This window comes from Protopterus annectens, chromosome 13.part0 (assembly GCF_019279795.1).
Source record: "Protopterus annectens isolate FY-2018-M chromosome 13.part0, PAN1.0, whole genome shotgun sequence".
Classification (NCBI taxonomy): domain Eukaryota; kingdom Metazoa; phylum Chordata; order Ceratodontiformes; family Protopteridae; genus Protopterus; species Protopterus annectens.
Genome location: NC_056747.1, coordinates 125096478 through 125116389, shown reverse-complemented (window position 1 = coordinate 125116389; position 19912 = coordinate 125096478). Strand labels below are relative to the sequence as shown.

Below are 19912 nucleotides of genomic sequence, written 5' to 3'. Positions count from 1 at the left end.
TCTGCTCATTCTATTGGCTCTCTCAATTTAGTCACACAGTTTTTTTTTTACTTCTTTTGGAACCTCTTGGTTACCATAGACTTGAAATGGCTCTGACATCACACTGTGAGTTCGTTCAGAGGTTAAGTAAACTGAGTTGGAATGCTGCCTGAGTTCTTACTGATCGCTGCAGAGGGAGTGGAGGTTTGCCCTGTGTGTTTCTCTTAATCATTTTATATATATAATATAATATATATATATATATATATATATATATATATATATATATATTTTTTTTTTTTTTTTTCAGAGTTTCACTTGACTAGCTTGTTCATTTCTAAAAGTACTTAATGCCCAAGCTAGTCAGGTGAAACCCTACATACCTCTCAACCTCTTAGGGCAGGAAATCTGGACAAAGCCATAAAAAACTGGGGGACAAAGGTCCAAAAATAGGGACACTTTTTAAGTATTGCTCTTACAAGCTTAGAAAGTTGATAGAATAACAGGTTTTGCATTAGCAAGAATTTTCTGCAGTATATGAAGTCTGAAACTCAAATGTCTGCCTTTATTTTCTGACTTCAATCCTCAATGATTTGCCAGAAAAACACGATTTTATGAGGAACAGACCAAAAATATGAGGCAAAAATCTGGACATTCTGCAAACATCTGTATGGTTGAGAAGCATTACCCTGCCTCACAGTTAACACACACACACACACACAAAATATATATATATATATATATATATATAATTACTAAGAGAAACCGTGCCTGGAAAGAATATTCCAAAAACAAAAAGTAAAAAGCCCTATAGGAATGTAAAACCTTATGAAACCTATAATTTAGGATGAAAGCACTTAAGTTTTACAAGATTTTTATTAAAGACTTTCTTTGACAACAATTGCTATTGTTCTGTGGGACCATGCCTGCTATAACTCTTGGTCTGTGCCATGGTTTTGTTGGTCGTTTACCCATTTTTGGGCTTTGCTTTACCTTCACATTTAACGTTGGACTTTTAGAAATATCAGGCTAAAGTGGATGACTGCTTTTGTCTAGGGGTAGAGTTTTTAGTAGGATCCAGTTGTAGTGAGAGAAGATTGAGCAAATTGTTCTATGTTGAATTGTTTTCTGTTGCAAACATGTTTGTGTACTTTTGGTCTAGGAATATTTTTGTCTCTGTTTTATTATATGAGTTGGGAAGTGTTCATTAATTGTGTTGGGTATGGTGCCACTGGACGGTGTGGCATCTTCTTTATTTGTGAGCATTCAGTCAGCTGTAGTATCTGTTTATTTTTGGGGGGTTTTTGTGTGTGTGTGTGTGTGTGTGTGTGTGTGTGTGTGTGTGTGTGTGTGTGTGTGTGTGTGCAAACAGGTGGTAGAGTTTATCAGCTGTGAGAATCCAAATAAGTTTATTCTGGGTGAGGTTAGGTAATTTTGTTTCCAGTCAATATTTGTTTTGTTAATAATTATGGGTTCCTGTGCTATCTTGCTGTTTATCCAACATAGGGTATCTTTGAATGTGGCTGCATTATTACCTGGGGGAATGTAAAGTCCTATAATACAAATGGATTTGATCTTGTTGATTTTTAATGAGGTGGCTAAGACTGCAGAACTATGGGAGTTTGTGAAAATATTTAGTTATTTCCAGGGAGTTTTTGAATATAATTGCTACACCACTCCCATGTTTTTGTGTTTCTGTCAGATCTGATTGTATTATATCCATGGGGGAGTATTTCATTATTGCTTATTTTGGGTTTCAGCCAGGTTTGGATTTTTACTATTATGTCAGGGCTATAGTAGCTGCAGTGGTGGTGCTTCGGTAGTGTTGTCGCCTCACAATAAGATGTTGTCCTGTTCAATTCTCAGCTAGAGCGTCTTCTGTGTGGAGACATGTGTGAATAGGCATACCTTCGTTGAAGGTTGTGCATCAGGGCTGGCAACTCGGCACGTACAATCTACTGCCAATCATTAGCGGACCGGAGTTCTGCTGTGGCAACCCCTAACCGGGAAAAGCCGAAAGACACAACAACAACAACAACATGTCAGGGATATAGTGTTCTAGACATGAAGGAAGGTCTAGAGTTTTATTGCAGATGCTTTGGAAGTTTATGTTAAGGAGGAGAAGGTTGTGGCCATTAATGAGCAAAGGGGAATGAGGTGGGGTTGCTTGTGAAGAGTTATTTAGTATGGGTTGTGGGATAATGGTGGGGCCAGGGTTGAGATGAATGTCACCACTGACTTGAAGGTTAATAGAGGCATTAGCTAGTCATTTTTTAATTTGGTAGTGTTAATTAGTATTGAGTGGGGTCTGTCATATTTGTTTTTTTATGTATTTGTATGTATGCAAGTGTAGTAGTGAGTGTGGGTAGAGTTCAGATGATATGAGCAGATTTGTTTAGGTATGTGTGTGAGTTGTAAGCAGTTGGTGAGTTGTTGTGTGGGTACGTGTGTGTATGAAAGCTTGTGATGTATGCAAGTGAGATTAGAATAATCATTGTGAGTAGTTGCAAGTATAACATTGATTGTAGTTGGAAAAAGAAGGCAGTATAGATAAAGTGGATGTAAGGTTTATATTAGTGAGGAAGAGTATGTGGAAGAAAGAGGTATACTATGGTAAGTGGGTAGAGCTTAGCAGTGTGTGGTTGATTAGAATTGTTTTGCAGTAATGTGTGTTGACGTGTGTGAGGGGTGATGGTAGTGGAGTTGATACAAGGGGAAGGATTTTATTTGGAGGAAGTTTAGTGAGGTGCTAGTACACTGATTGGTTGATGGCTATCAGTTGAAATGGATTGGATGGAGAGTGAGGATGGGAGGAGCGATATACATGCAAATGTAGATGAACTGGTGGTGGGTGGGAGGGAATTGGGACAGGGCAGGGGAGTGGAGTAACCCCCTGTGAAGCAAGCGTGGAATGGAGTGGGGTCCCACACCCAAGCTACTGAAATGTTAGAAAAAACATTCAGTGGTACAGCATTATAGTATATTATGGCAAGGTAACAAGGAAGACAAACGTTATGTTTCCTCTGACAGATATGTTCTGTATGCAAAAGCAGAGTTTAGCACTTTTAAGGCCTTTAAAGGAAAATTGTTGCTACTTGTAAAGGAGGAGAATAATCTTATTTAAAGTACAAGCTGTTATTATTGCAGTACGTTATTAAGGGAAAGCTGTGACCCCTTCACACTAAGTCAAATATATAGGAAGGATTATACTGCTTTTTTTGTACCTCAGGTGACAGTGCACTTAATGGGGGAGGGGAATGAAATATTTATTACACTATGTAATTACAAAGTCTAGTACAACTTTTAATACTGACTCCTCAATAGGATTTTTATTTTAGTGAAGTCAGTATTATGGTACAATATACCTACTACATATTGCTTTCTGTGATGTTAGTATATTATAAGAGACTGTGATCTTACCACATTCAGTGTAAAGTAAGACCTCTGCACCTCCATACCTCAACTCTTTCATTCTTTCATTCATTCATTCATTCTATAATACCCATATAAGCCTACAAAGGTTTGTAATGGAGTCATAGCCTGTTTTAACAAGCAATGGACATAAGACAGAAAACCGATGCTGGACATGAAGCCAGTCCATCATAGGGTAGACAGACACACTCACTCACACACAGTATACACATCTTTCAGCAGTTTATGGGCATTCCCATTTATCTAATAGCATGCTAGTAGATGGAGGAGAAACCCAGATCATCTGGTGAAAGCATACATAGACAGAGGAAGAACATGCAGATACCAAATAGAAGGTTCCAGACTGGGAAATGATCTGAAGAATTAAGGGCTTTAGGTACTGCTTATTGATGCCTGCTGGGCCACCGTATCAAAATTAACATACTGAATAATAAACACTGGCGCATGTACCTTTTGCATGCCTTTCATTTGAGTTTAGCATGAGCCATTTCTGCAGGGATTTTTTTCTTTTTTTTCAAATTTTGCCACAGATACTATTGAGGGAAAAGGTCAAGAACAAGAAAACATCAACATTTCATAGGTATATAGGAGGTTACTAGGCTAATGGCCCTAGGGCCTTTACAATCCTAGCAATGTTATACCCGTGTTTCCTAACTAACCTTGGTTAGAGGGTCATTATTCATAGAGTGAGTCTATGATCAGCACCGATGGCCCCTCTCCATGAGGGACATAGGTGCCACCCCTGGGGTGAATTTATGATCTTCCATCCAGTTGTCGAGGTTGCACTTTTTTAGGGTTATTGAGGAGCTCTACTTCATATGAAATCAGAGTTTATTCCAGAGGAGCGTCAATCTCTGGGAGATGTATCTGTCTCTCCGGCATGTTCTATTAATGTCACAGGCTAGGCTGAAATCCCTGGAGCGTGTGACTCTTGTCCCAATTGATTTGCAGACGTGCAGCATTTCCGTTAGGACAAGGCCAGCGGGTGCTCTGTAGGCCAGGTACAAGTTGCCTGTTAACAGCCTGTAGGAAATAGATACAGTGGCTTTCAGTCTTTCCATGTAGGTCATGTTGTCTGTCTTGTTTCAGAAACAATATATGACAGACTAAATATGTTATAAAAATAATACTCCTATCTGAAGGAATGCGGCTACTTTTCATTTGAGACTTGCTGTGATACTTAGTAATAAGTGAAAATGTTTTGCCTTTGGGGTGCATTTTTTCTTGAAGCTCTACAGTCTTTTTTACTAATAAACTATGGAGGGTACCTGTCAAATCTTTGAACGCTCAAAATTTTGAACGTTACATGGTCGAGACCAAACGTTAGAAATTTTGAGTGCTCAAAGACAGACTTTCAACGGCACCATATGGTGCAGATAGGGAGAATTTCCCTTTTCTGCACTGAAGTGCAGTCTCAGAACTGGTATATTAAAGTAGGGGGGTGGGGGTGCGGGGGGGCTTGCCCCCCACCTACACTGTTAAAGTGTTTTTTTCTGTGCTTTCTTTTTTTTTTGTTTTACGTTCGAACATCCAGATGTCGAACATTTGGTCTCGACCATATAATGTTTGACATTTTGGATGTTCGAACATTTAATATACACCTACTATGGAGATCAATGCCTTAAAAAAATCACATTCAGATGTTAAAATGTAATATCCAGCATTCACATAAGGAGTTTCAAAATTGCACTATTTCCACGTCTCAGGAATAAACAAAAGTTTTTTTTCTCCAGACTGTATTGTTGCTTTCTTATTAACTGCAGTCCATACATTAAGGTTTTCTTAGTTGTTGTTGGTACCCTTGTATGATCTGCTCACACCACCTCCCGGTATGGGAATGGGCCACTCTTGAGAGGCAGGGGGTGAGGTTGGTATAATGGTTAAAGTGTTTACCTTACAGACGCACACGGTACAGGGTTTGACTGTCACTTTTTGGAAGCATGGATAGACTTACAATTCAGCAACAATGCATTTTAAAGCAGATAAAACATAACTTATTATAAAGTCAGACCCAAACATGGTAAAATATTTTTTGTAGCATTAAGTGTGGGGCAATATGCAAGAAAATTACAGAATAACTTTTTCCTAGAACACACACCTGACTATTATCGTACATATTTCCTCATAGTTGTAGGAGGCATTGTGGTGCTGCCTGCAGGATATATTTCTAATACTACTTGCAATAATACACTGTTGAGAAAATTATCTTGCTGTACTTTACTGCTGTTCTGTACGTTGCTGTTCTGGGTCTGCGCTCAGTGTGCAGCATTCATGTTCACAACTACATGGACACATGCCACATGTTCGCATACACACACACACACACACACACACACACACACACACACACACACACACACACACACACAGACACACACACTCTGTACGTGCACACACACACACACACACACACACACACACACACACACACACACACACACACACACTCTAACACACACACTCAGAAAGTAGGGATCTTAATAGTAAAGACTGTTGCTTATAAGGCAGTTAGAGCTTCCTTGCTCAACCATGATATAAAACACAAAAATCTCAAGTAGATATAGGAAAAGAATATGGAATTATGGGCAACAATTCTGAACCCTCCTCTTACCCTAGCACCCACTTTGCTTCTCCATTCTGCATCCCCTATCAGCAATTATTTCACTCATGTCATAGAGTTTCATCACTACAATAATGTTAACTCTGTCTCATCTCTGTTTCATCATTGCACCCACAATGAGAGAAGATGGCAGATAAGAGGGGAACGTGACATAATGCCAGGATTGTGATGTAGTGTTCCCTTCGCAATTTGTAAAACGTCTCAACTGTGGGATGGGACCTGGAGAAACAACATACATGATGATGTAAAGGGGCAGTGATGAAAGGTTATTACCACTTAAGGAAATCAATAAACTTTAGGAGGCCATTTTTCCAGTTGAAAGCATTATGCATTAAGGACCTACAATTTAAAAGTACACCAATGTGTTTCACAAATAATAATGTTGCTTGCTTTTGTTTATTTTAGCTGGAGATATGCAATTATAAGTTAAGTTATTATTTTATATCTTTGACTTAAATGAGCTTAAGAAGTACTTGATATTTAATGAAGACATGAAATCATACCTCTCAGCCTCTTAGTGCAGAAAATCTGGACTAAACCTGATAAAATGGGGGAACAAAGGCCCAAAATAGGGACACATGTTAAATATTGCTCTTGTAAACTTAAAAAGTTGCTAGAGTTACAGGGTTTATTTTAACGTACATTTTCTGAAGGATATGAAGTCTGAAACTCAAACGTTTGTCATTATTTAGTGACTTCAATCCTCAAATCTTCCCAGTCATTTGCTAGAAAACAACAAATTTTATGAGGAACAGACCAAAAATATGAGCCAAAAAATCTGGACATTCTGCGTTAATCTGTACAGTTGAGAGGTATGCTGAGTGAAATTATTGAATTTTGAGCCTTGCTGTAAAGTTTGTGTGTGTGTTTTTAAAGCAATTGCACTTTAACTCAGCATGCAGTAAACCCCTGCCACTGATAACATGTGCTAACTTAAATAAGATCCTACATTTTGATTAGAAACAACAAGTAAAACATGTATAATCAAAAGTCTGTGGCTGCATACTGCATCTGGATATTTAACAAACTGAAAGCAGAAACAGAATGCCATCAGGCAGACATTTTGCTAAACAAGTAACAGAGTGATTATTTACATTACAACTGGATTTTTTCTGCTGGCAAAGACTGTCATCTCAGTAAAACGACTAGCTATGTTATCCTGAGGTCCTGACCTTAAACAAGGAAGGTATTATTTTCAGGGAAAACAAACCTAGGTAAGACTTACTGTCAGCGCTACAAATGTAAAAACACAGCCTTCTGTTAACTTTTAATGGCATCCAGTTGGTGGGGATATCATGTTGCAATCTTTCAAAGGACCCTGACAATTAGTACTGGGTAAATTATTTACAAGGTAAAAGTGAGTGTGTGTGCTGGCACCCCTGTACAGCACAGATATTCTGTCCATGGTACCTTCAGTTCTGGCATACTGGCAATTAACTCATACGGCAACTTGACGTTTGGTTTGTTGGTATAGTCAGGTGGTACTAACTGCGGAGCCAAGTCACGGTACCGGTGGAACAACCTGAAAGGAAAAAACAAAAGAAGCATTTACAGGATACTGAAAATTTTGCAACATACCAGGTGTGTGTGTGTGTGTGTGTGTGTGTGTGTGTGTGTGTGTGTGTGTGTGTGTGTGTGTGTGTGTGTGTGTGTCTGTGTGCGTGTGTCTGTGTGTGTGTTTGCTGTCCATATCTATATAGAAAGAGTTTATGCCAGCTAAACTAATATATCATCACTTACCTCATCCCATTTCCTTAGAACCTACACTCATTCTCAGCTGTTAAATTACACATTGCTTAATGTTGTCCTTTTTTGTTTGCTTGACTAAGACAGTTGTCTAAAGCAGTAACTGCAACCAAGCAAAATCTGAGGCATGGTGATATGTCAGAGTACATGAGCTCATCTAATCAACAGTTTAGTTTTGATCTAAAAGAGGATTGTATTCTTAAGGGGTTAACACCATAACCAGTATTTTGTAAGGACTGGTCAATTGCATTGAAAGAATAATTTAGAATTAAAATGGAAATGCTCTAGTTCACACTATAGCCATTCTGTTTCACACTTGTTAAGCAACATGCCTGCTTTGTCTTAGCATATGGTTCAAAAAGCCTAACTCGGCATGAATGATTTACTAGCAGTACATGCTCATTCAGGTCACACACGTTTCTGTAAAGTAAAGTGAGTTTATATTGTACATAGGGGGTGCGTTTGGTATAGTTGTTAAGGGCTTTACATCACAGATACAAGTACAGAGTCTTGTTCTTTTCTCTGTTCATTGGCTATGCTTGTAATAATCTCTACACTAATAGCCTAGTATTTACCTAAGAAAACCAAGTACAAATTGCTATTAGCTAAGCGGCAGGGCTGCAGACTGCAAGATTTTAAGTTACAACATGTATTAACCAATTCAGTTTGCAAAATGTAGAAACTTCCAACCACATTTTACCAAAACACTAGCTACCATTATGGCATTTGCAACTGACTGATACTGCTGTTTAAGTAAAGATGGAGTAAAAGGTTTCATATTTATGTACAAAACCCCTAACTCTTACCATCCCCACAAACAAACAACCACCCTTCTGTACTAATGTCTTTCGGCTTTTCCTGTTAGGGGTTGCCACAGCAGAACTCCAGTCCACTAAAGATTCGAAGTGGATTTTTATGGTGCCGAGGTGCCAGCCCGATGTCAAACCTTCAAAGAAGGCACTCCCATTCATGCACGCACCTGCCTGCATGTCTTTAAACATCACTCGACTGCAGGGAGGACATGCAGACTCCACACAGAAGGTGCTCCAGTCGCGAATCGAACCAGAGAACCTCTTGCTGTTATGTGACAATGCTAACCGCTGTACCACCGCAGCCTAAACAACTACCTCAGCAGGTTGTCATTATTTTACCGCTGCCATACTCAGACTCAGCACTATTGTGCCTTTGCCTTTGGGGCAGGACAACAAACCAGGCACCTGAGATGAATGTAGTGGTATGAATGTAAGAATATTGTCCTGTCTTCAAATCTAAACATTAAATATAGCTTTCAGTGTTATGTTTTTGTAGTGTGGTTAAGCGCTTCTCACTTCCCTTGTATAGAGGCTTCATGTTCCCCCACAACTCTCATATTTATATATTTTAACTTCATTATCATACAGTTATGAAGTAAATGATATAATTGCTTTTGGAGTTCCATTTTAACTTTAATTTTTATGGTACATCTGGTCAAGATGTCATGGTATGAGAATTTGAATTGCGGCCTTACTATATACGGGGCATCCCCTAAGTATGGACACTGTTCTTGTTATCACCTTTGGTGCCCTGGTATCTGCAGTAAAGAGAAGTAAAGCCTACTTTTCCAAGTACTTATTTTTTTGTATAATTTTTATTGAATTAAACAACTAGTCAGCATACGTCTTACTCCACAATAACACAAAAGCAGCCTAGAAAGAGTAGCATCTTGTAACATCCCAAAAACATTTGACTCCTCCATAATTCAGCACAATAAACTCATGGCACAATACAGTGTGTAATGCCTTAGAATACATTATAATATCATAAAAATAAAGCTTAGAAAAATAAAATAATTAAAACAAAACAAACAAACAAAATACCTCTCCATAAAGGTATTGATCCCACAAAAAGTATTTTATTTGGACTTATTAACTGCAAATGCTAACAGATGGACCGGTTTTATGACCATGGTTTTCTACTGAAGCAGAAAAAAAGTACTTCCCCTTCTCTCTCTCCATGTCCTCTTCCTTTCCTAGATGTATTTAACATAACTGCATCTTACTTATTAAAGAAGTACAGTCTGTAGGTTTGTAACCCCCAATAATTCCATGACGACATCTAAAAATCCATGAATATAATTGTTCTGCAACCACTTCCCTCAAGTATTATTTACATTAGAGTCCATTATTCTGCCTTCAGTTTTTATCTCTTACAGATGTAGTTCTTCTGTATTCTTGTTAAAAAGTGAAAATAATCTCATAATAAGACCTTAGCAACTCTCGTTCTATATTAACAAATCACCTGTGAACCTATAAAGAAGTGTAACTTGCATCAATAGTCTATACTGTTTCGCTTGTATCCCCATTGGAAGGCCTCTCATGATCAGAGATTTTCAGCCTGTATTACTATCATGTTCTTTCTATCTTCATTTTAAAATGCACCCCAAAATGTCATTTCTTATCCTACCTTTTCTGTTTCAAGTACACCTCTAACATCACCCATCCCTCATTCTAACTACAGCTCTTTCTCTCATTAATCATTCCGTTTTTCAAATTTCACATTCAAGTTTACCATCCGCAAATATGTCATTTGCATGTTTCCCATCTTCCTTTGTCACCATTATCCAAATTTCCTCTACTTTTGACCTAATTTGATTCTTCAGATTAAAGCTTTTAATTCTAAGCTTTCCTGCTTTGTTCATTCTGTAATTTCACAATTCTTTTATTCTGCTCCCCTTACACTGTTGTCCAGTCTCAAAAATCGGAATGTGACATTTTTAGGGTCTGTGTCTCCCAGAAACTCCATAGAAGCATACGTCCTTCATTTTATTATGCTCCCCTCTAGGACTTTTCCTAATAGCTTCCCTAACTTTGCTTGCTTGACTCATTTGTTCCAGTGGAATATGAGCCAGGCATTCTGGGCTAGATAAGAGCCCTACAGACCATTACTTCTTCCCCAAAAAACAGTCAACCCTCTACTCCCCATCAGGAGATGGGAAGTAGGGAGTGGGACATCTTGCTGGCCCTAGGGGGAGTGGCATATCCTTTCCCACTAGTAACAACATTTCCCCCTCAGCAGTTCTTCCACGCTCACAGTTACTACCTTCTGAGTGGAAGCACACCACAGTATACTAGTTTATCCTCATTTACTAGTGCAACTACACTGTGGTAGTGAAGCTTGGCTGGCTCCGAACTCCACTGTGTGAACATCTAGTGCTCTCACTACTTGTCACCCATATGGTGCACCTGCCTCCCTCCCCCATGATGGATGAGCCCCTATTGGCCTCTCAACCCCATTCTCTGAAACAGCTCCTACAGGTCATTGTGCCCCAGTCAAGCTTGGGTCACCTGTGATGTGGTCAGGGCTTTATTCCATTAAAACCACAGAGCTGACTGTGTTTTATTTTTGTTGATGATTAAGTCATTAAATGTTTATTATTATAAAATTCTTAGAGGCATAATTTATTGATTTTTTTTTTTATTATTTTAATATTTTTTTTTCTTAGCAACTGGTCTTTGTAAGTGCTCAAGTATGTGATTGGTCAAACTAGAGAAATACTGGACCATTGAGACTTTGTAAAGTCTGATAAATTGCAATAATAGACTAAATGGATTCCTGACAAATTGAAATCATGCTGCAATACATTTTCATAACAGCTTCATAAGCAGACTATGGCACTTAATATATATAAATGTTTGAAATGCCATTGTTTGAATATCTGTCAAACTACAGCAGTTCAAAGTTTAAAGAACAGAAAAAATAGCCAGCAGAATCTTCATTGTCAATGCATAAACAAAACCGAACTGTCCTGCTTTTTTTTCATTTTTATTGCTGCAGTTCTTTGAGTTGGATTCTTTTATACTTGTTGCCCAACCTCAGAAGTCAGAATGCTGATACTGTACAGTCTCTATAACCCAAAAGCTCTTCATATGTAAACTTCATGTGTTTTATTTTCACTGATGATTAAGCCATAACATATTCCACATTATAAAATGCTTACAGGCATAATCTGTTCTGATTTTTTTTATTTGCTTAGTAAATTGCCTTCATAAGTGCTGAGAGGGGACTGGTCAAAACAGAGGCATACTAAGGCATTATTACTGCATAAAGTCTGGCAAACGCAAGACTCTTTACAAGCTAGAATTATACCACTATAAATCTTCTTAACAACTTCATATTACACAAAACTAAACTGTGTGATACATCTTCTGTAAATGCTTAAACTGCCACAAGTTGGATAGCTGTCAAACCACAGCAATTCAAAGTTTAAAGGGAAAAAAGAAAAACATTTATTCATTAGTTTCAGACGTGCCAGTGTGAGTAGAAAACCTGTGCGCACGCATGTGCATGTGTGTGTTTGCGTGTGCTGCAACCGTCACAGGTCCAGTCTGACTTCTCCCTCTATCTAACAGTTCCACTTAGAGAATGTACAGTTTGGGTACTTCAGAAAAGTGCTCATTACCACAGAATAGCGCTATGTTTAAAACACGTGTTCCAGTTAATAAAATGCAAAGTAAAATGACATAGCTTCAGTCAGAGTACACACACAAAGGCACAACATATACACCGACATGCACACACACATGCATACTCACATACTCAGGAGCACATTACACATACATGAGCACTCAGGCACACACACTCACTCACATACAAACATCAGGATTTAAAATCAGATTACTGAAAAACATATAGTCCTAATTATTTGAAAAGTACTATTTTTGATAAAACTGTTATTAATTCCAAAAGTGCAAAGAAGAGCACAGATGTTGGTTGAAAGAGGTTCACTTACACCAAACAAGTCATTAGCAAAAGTTAGGAATGTCCAACAGCAGTTTAAGAATACTCTTAATATGGCTACATATAATAAAAATTATGAAGGAACTAAATGGGAGATTAAAAGAAACTGAGGATGATTTAAATGTAAAAACTAAAAACTGGAATGGGATTCATGTGACTACAATTCCCAGCAAGCTTCTCAGTGACACTTATCAAATAAGAGAAATGCAGTAAGATCACATGACCAGTATCAAGTTCTATGGAGGCACTTCTTACTCAAGTTGTTCAAGTACACCAGATGGAGAGAGTAATGTTAGAGATGGAAATTGTGCAAGTAACTGTAATCCTTAATCTAACAAACAGTAGTATTAGCAGAACGTTCATTCCTTCAAATAAGAAAATGGCAGTTTACTCAGCAGGTCTGGGAAAAAAACAAAATATAAGGGTACAGACATTAGAAATGATACAGCAGTTTAAACCTATTAATAGAGAAATAATGTATGTTCTATGATCAGTTTATACTGTTTGATTAATGAATCTCAGTGATGTATTTAGTAAGAACTGATGTAGACACTTGTGTAAATAATTTTGTTTTAGTTTGTGTGTTTGCTCTTGCATATATTTCAATGAAAATATTTAAAAAGAAATGGTACAGCAGTTTATTTTTTCTGAAGTTGTATTATGTAGTGAGACTTTAGCTTCAGGTTTGGATATGACTAAGGTAAACGTATATGCACCAGATGGTGAAACTTTGAAACAAGAACCAGAATATAAAGAAAGCATTTTCATTTTTGAATACATACCCTGGCCCTTTGTAGGCCTCATTTGAAATACTGTAAATAATTAATTGTTTTTGTGACTGTTTAATTACTGTTCCATTTACTTGCTTTGAGTATAATGTATTTTATCCTCCCTGGAAGGCAGAATCCAAGGTGCCAGGGAAATAAAGTTTGTACTCTTGGGATGGAGAAGTTATTTACTTATTTTGTTTTTATTTGTATAGTTTACTATGCTTTATAGAAATTAATACTCTACATTGTTTAATATCACAGGGAAAAACTTAAAAGTCATAGTGGAATAAATATGATTAAACTGTGGGAGGAAGCTGTTATAGCAGTACATCAGTGGCATGTATTTAGTGACAAGTTTCTATTTTTATAACCTAAATTTAATGTTTGAAGTCAAAGCCTCTCTTGATTGTTGTTGGTTGTTTTTTTCTACCTATATTGTATGCTGAAATGCTTTTTTGACAATAAAGAGCTTTAAAAATAAATAAATAAATAAGCCACTGTCCACCCGCTGTCCTCCTCCTGCATTTACCTGTGCTTAGTGCTATTCTCCTTACTTCTTTCATGTTTACCCCATTCCATTCCCATCTATATGATGAACAGAACTGGCACTGTGCTGTGTAGATCCATATTCAATTACTTCTTTCATGTTTACCCCATTCCATTCCCATCTATATGATGAACAGAACTGGCACTGTGCTGTGTAGATCCATATTCAATTACTTCTTTCATGTTTACCCCATTCCATTCCCATCTATATGATGAACAGAACTGGCACTGTGCTGTGTAGATCCATATTCAATTACTTCTTTCATGTTTACCCCATTCCATTCCCATCTATATGATGAACAGAACTGGCACTGTGCTGTGTAGATCCATATTCAATTACTTCTTTCATGTTTACCCCATTCCATTCCCATCTATATGATGAACAGAACTGGCACTGTGCTGTGTAGATCCATATTCAATTACTTCTTTCATGTTTACCCCATTCCATTCCCATCTATATGATGAACAGAACTGGCACTGTGCTGTGTAGATCCATATTCAATTACTTCTTTCATGTTTACCCCATTCCATTCCCATCTATATGATGAACAGAACTGGCACTGTGCTGTGTAGATCCATATTCAATTACTTCTTTCATGTTTACCCCATTCCATTCCCATCTATATGATGAACAGAACTGGCACTGTGCTGTGTAGATCCATATTCAATTACTTCTTTCATGTTTACCCCATTCCATTCCCATCTATATGATGAACAGAACTGGCACTGTGCTGTGTAGATCCATATTCAATTACTTCTTTCATGTTTACCCCATTCCATTCCCATCTATATGATGAACAGAACTGGCACTGTGCTGTGTAGATCCATATTCAATTACTTCTTTCATGTTTACCCCATTCCATTCCCATCTATATGATGAACAGAACTGGCACTGTGCTGTGTAGATCCATATTCAATTACTTCTTTCATGTTTACCCCATTCCATTCCCATCTATATGATGAACAGAACTGGCACTGTGCTGTGTAGATCCATATTCAATTACTTCTTTCATGTTTACCCCATTCCATTCCCATCTATATGATGAACAGAACTGGCACTGTGCTGTGTAGATCCATATTCAATTACTTCTTTCATGTTTACCCCATTCCATTCCCATCTATATGATGAACAGAACTGGCACTGTGCTGTGTAGATCCATATTCAATTACTTCTTTCATGTTTACCCCATTCCATTCCCATCTATATGATGAACAGAACTGGCACTGTGCTGTGTAGATCCATATTCAATTACTTCTTTCATGTTTACCCCATTCCATTCCCATCTATATGATGAACAGAACTGGCACTGTGCTGTGTAGATCCATATTCAATTACTTCTTTCATGTTTACCCCATTCCATTCCCATCTATATGATGAACAGAACTGGCACTGTGCTGTGTAGATCCATATTCAATTACTTCTTTCATGTTTACCCCATTCCATTCCCATCTATATGATGAACAGAACTGGCACTGTGCTGTGTAGATCCATATTCAATTACTTCTTTCATGTTTACCCCATTCCATTCCCATCTATATGATGAACAGAACTGGCACTGTGCTGTGTAGATCCATATTCAATTACTTCTTTCATGTTTACCCCATTCCATTCCCATCTATATGATGAACAGAACTGGCACTGTGCTGTGTAGATCCATATTCAATTACTTCTTTCATGTTTACCCCATTCCATTCCCATCTATATGATGAACAGAACTGGCACTGTGCTGTGTAGATCCATATTCAATTACTTCTTTCATGTTTACCCCATTCCATTCCCATCTATATGATGAACAGAACTGGCACTGTGCTGTGTAGATCCATATTCAATTACTTCTTTCATGTTTACCCCATTCCATTCCCATCTATATGATGAACAGAACTGGCACTGTGCTGTGTAGATCCATATTCAATTACTTCTTTCATGTTTACCCCATTCCATTCCCATCTATATGATGAACAGAACTGGCACTGTGCTGTGTAGATCCATATTCAATTACTTCTTTCATGTTTACCCCATTCCATTCCCATCTATATGATGAACAGAACTGGCACTGTGCTGTGTAGATCCATATTCAATTACTTCTTTCATGTTTACCCCATTCCATTCCCATCTATATGATGAACAGAACTGGCACTGTGCTGTGTAGATCCATATTCAATTACTTCTTTCATGTTTACCCCATTCCATTCCCATCTATATGATGAACAGAACTGGCACTGTGCTGTGTAGATCCATATTCAATTACTTCTTTCATGTTTACCCCATTCCATTCCCATCTATATGATGAACAGAACTGGCACTGTGCTGTGTAGATCCATATTCAATTACTTCTTTCATGTTTACCCCATTCCATTCCCATCTATATGATGAACAGAACTGGCACTGTGCTGTGTAGATCCATATTCAATTACTTCTTTCATGTTTACCCCATTCCATTCCCATCTATATGATGAACAGAACTGGCACTGTGCTGTGTAGATCCATATTCAATTACTTCTTTCATGTTTACCCCATTCCATTCCCATCTATATGATGAACAGAACTGGCACTGTGCTGTGTAGATCCATATTCAATTACTTCTTTCATGTTTACCCCATTCCATTCCCATCTATATGATGAACAGAACTGGCACTGTGCTGTGTAGATCCATATTCAATTACTTCTTTCATGTTTACCCCATTCCATTCCCATCTATATGATGAACAGAACTGGCACTGTGCTGTGTAGATCCATATTCAATTACTTCTTTCATGTTTACCCCATTCCATTCCCATCTATATGATGAACAGAACTGGCACTGTGCTGTGTAGATCCATATTCAATTACTTCTTTCATGTTTACCCCATTCCATTCCCATCTATATGATGAACAGAACTGGCACTGTGCTGTGTAGATCCATATTCAATTACTTCTTTCATGTTTACCCCATTCCATTCCCATCTATATGATGAACAGAACTGGCACTGTGCTGTGTAGATCCATATTCAATTACTTCTTTCATGTTTACCCCATTCCATTCCCATCTATATGATGAACAGAACTGGCACTGTGCTGTGTAGATCCATATTCAATTACTTCTTTCATGTTTACCCCATTCCATTCCCATCTATATGATGAACAGAACTGGCACTGTGCTGTGTAGATCCATATTCAATTACTTCTTTCATGTTTACCCCATTCCATTCCCATCTATATGATGAACAGAACTGGCACTGTGCTGTGTAGATCCATATTCAATTACTTCTTTCATGTTTACCCCATTCCATTCCCATCTATATGATGAACAGAACTGGCACTGTGCTGTGTAGATCCATATTCAATTACTTCTTTCATGTTTACCCCATTCCATTCCCATCTATATGATGAACAGAACTGGCACTGTGCTGTGTAGATCCATATTCAATTACTTCTTTCATGTTTACCCCATTCCATTCCCATCTATATGATGAACAGAACTGGCACTGTGCTGTGTAGATCCATATTCAATTACTTCTTTCATGTTTACCCCATTCCATTCCCATCTATATGATGAACAGAACTGGCACTGTGCTGTGTAGATCCATATTCAATTACTTCTTTCATGTTTACCCCATTCCATTCCCATCTATATGATGAACAGAACTGGCACTGTGCTGTGTAGATCCATATTCAATTACTTCTTTCATGTTTACCCCATTCCATTCCCATCTATATGATGAACAGAACTGGCACTGTGCTGTGTAGATCCATATTCAATTACTTCTTTCATGTTTACCCCATTCCATTCCCATCTATATGATGAACAGAACTGGCACTGTGCTGTGTAGATCCATATTCAATTACTTCTTTCATGTTTACCCCATTCCATTCCCATCTATATGATGAACAGAACTGGCACTGTGCTGTGTAGATCCATATTCAATTACTTCTTTCATGTTTACCCCATTCCATTCCCATCTATATGATGAACAGAACTGGCACTGTGCTGTGTAGATCCATATTCAATTACTTCTTTCATGTTTACCCCATTCCATTCCCATCTATATGATGAACAGAACTGGCACTGTGCTGTGTAGATCCATATTCAATTACTTCTTTCATGTTTACCCCATTCCATTCCCATCTATATGATGAACAGAACTGGCACTGTGCTGTGTAGATCCATATTCAATTACTTCTTTCATGTTTACCCCATTCCATTCCCATCTATATGATGAACAGAACTGGCACTGTGCTGTGTAGATCCATATTCAATTACTTCTTTCATGTTTACCCCATTCCATTCCCATCTATATGATGAACAGAACTGGCACTGTGCTGTGTAGATCCATATTCAATTACTTCTTTCATGTTTACCCCATTCCATTCCCATCTATATGATGAACAGAACTGGCACTGTGCTGTGTAGATCCATATTCAATTACTTCTTTCATGTTTACCCCATTCCATTCCCATCTATATGATGAACAGAACTGGCACTGTGCTGTGTAGATCCATATTCAATTACTTCTTTCATGTTTACCCCATTCCATTCCCATCTATATGATGAACAGAACTGGCACTGTGCTGTGTAGATCCATATTCAATTACTTCTTTCATGTTTACCCCATTCCATTCCCATCTATATGATGAACAGAACTGGCACTGTGCTGTGTAGATCCATATTCAATTACTTCTTTCATGTTTACCCCATTCCATTCCCATCTATATGATGAACAGAACTGGCACTGTGCTGTGTAGATCCATATTCAATTACTTCTTTCATGTTTACCCCATTCCATTCCCATCTATATGATGAACAGAACTGGCACTGTGCTGTGTAGATCCATATTCAATTACTTCTTTCATGTTTACCCCATTCCATTCCCATCTATATGATGAACAGAACTGGCACTGTGCTGTGTAGATCCATATTCAATTACTTCTTTCATGTTTACCCCATTCCATTCCCATCTATATGATGAACAGAACTGGCACTGTGCTGTGTAGATCCATATTCAATTACTTCTTTCATGTTTACCCCATTCCATTCCCATCTATATGATGAACAGAACTGGCACTGTGCTGTGTAGATCCATATTCAATTACTTCTTTCATGTTTACCCCATTCCATTCCCATCTATATGATGAACAGAACTGGCACTGTGCTGTGTAGATCCATATTCAATTACTTCTTTCATGTTTACCCCATTCCATTCCCATCTATATGATGAACAGAACTGGCACTGTGCTGTGTAGATCCATATTCAATTACTTCTTTCATGTTTACCCCATTCCATTCCCATCTATATGATGAACAGAACTGGCACTGTGCTGTGTAGATCCATATTCAATTACTTCTTTCATGTTTACCCCATTCCATTCCCATCTATATGATGAACAGAACTGGCACTGTGCTGTGTAGATCCATATTCAATTACTTCTTTCATGTTTACCCCATTCCATTCCCATCTATATGATGAACAGAACTGGCACTGTGCTGTGTAGATCCATATTCAATTACTTCTTTCATGTTTACCCCATTCCATTCCCATCTATATGATGAACAGAACTGGCACTGTGCTGTGTAGATCCATATTCAATTACTTCTTTCATGTTTACCCCATTCCATTCCCATCTATATGATGAACAGAACTGGCACTGTGCTGTGTAGATCCATATTCAATTACTTCTTTCATGTTTACCCCATTCCATTCCCATCTATATGATGAACAGAACTGGCACTGTGCTGTGTAGATCCATATTCAATTACTTCTTTCATGTTTACCCCATTCCATTCCCATCTATATGATGAACAGAACTGGCACTGTGCTGTGTAGATCCATATTCAATTACTTCTTTCATGTTTACCCCATTCCATTCCCATCTATATGATGAACAGAACTGGCACTGTGCTGTGTAGATCCATATTCAATTACTTCTTTCATGTTTACCCCATTCCATTCCCATCTATATGATGAACAGAACTGGCACTGTGCTGTGTAGATCCATATTCAATTACTTCTTTCATGTTTACCCCATTCCATTCCCATCTATATGATGAACAGAACTGGCACTGTG

General features: G+C 37.9%; 1 protein-coding gene across 2 annotated transcripts in view; it reads right to left on the bottom strand.

Moving 5' to 3' along the window:
- The window catches only part of CIB3 (calcium and integrin binding family member 3), a 152437-nt gene that overhangs the window by 85715 nt on the left and 46810 nt on the right, over positions 1 to 19912 (bottom strand). For both annotated transcript variants that reach the window (XM_044090704.1, XM_044090705.1), the window contains exon 3: positions 7442 to 7553. In XM_044090704.1, coding sequence (XP_043946639.1) covers positions 7442 to 7553 — 112 coding nt within the window. The remainder of the gene's footprint in view (positions 1 to 7441; positions 7554 to 19912) is intronic.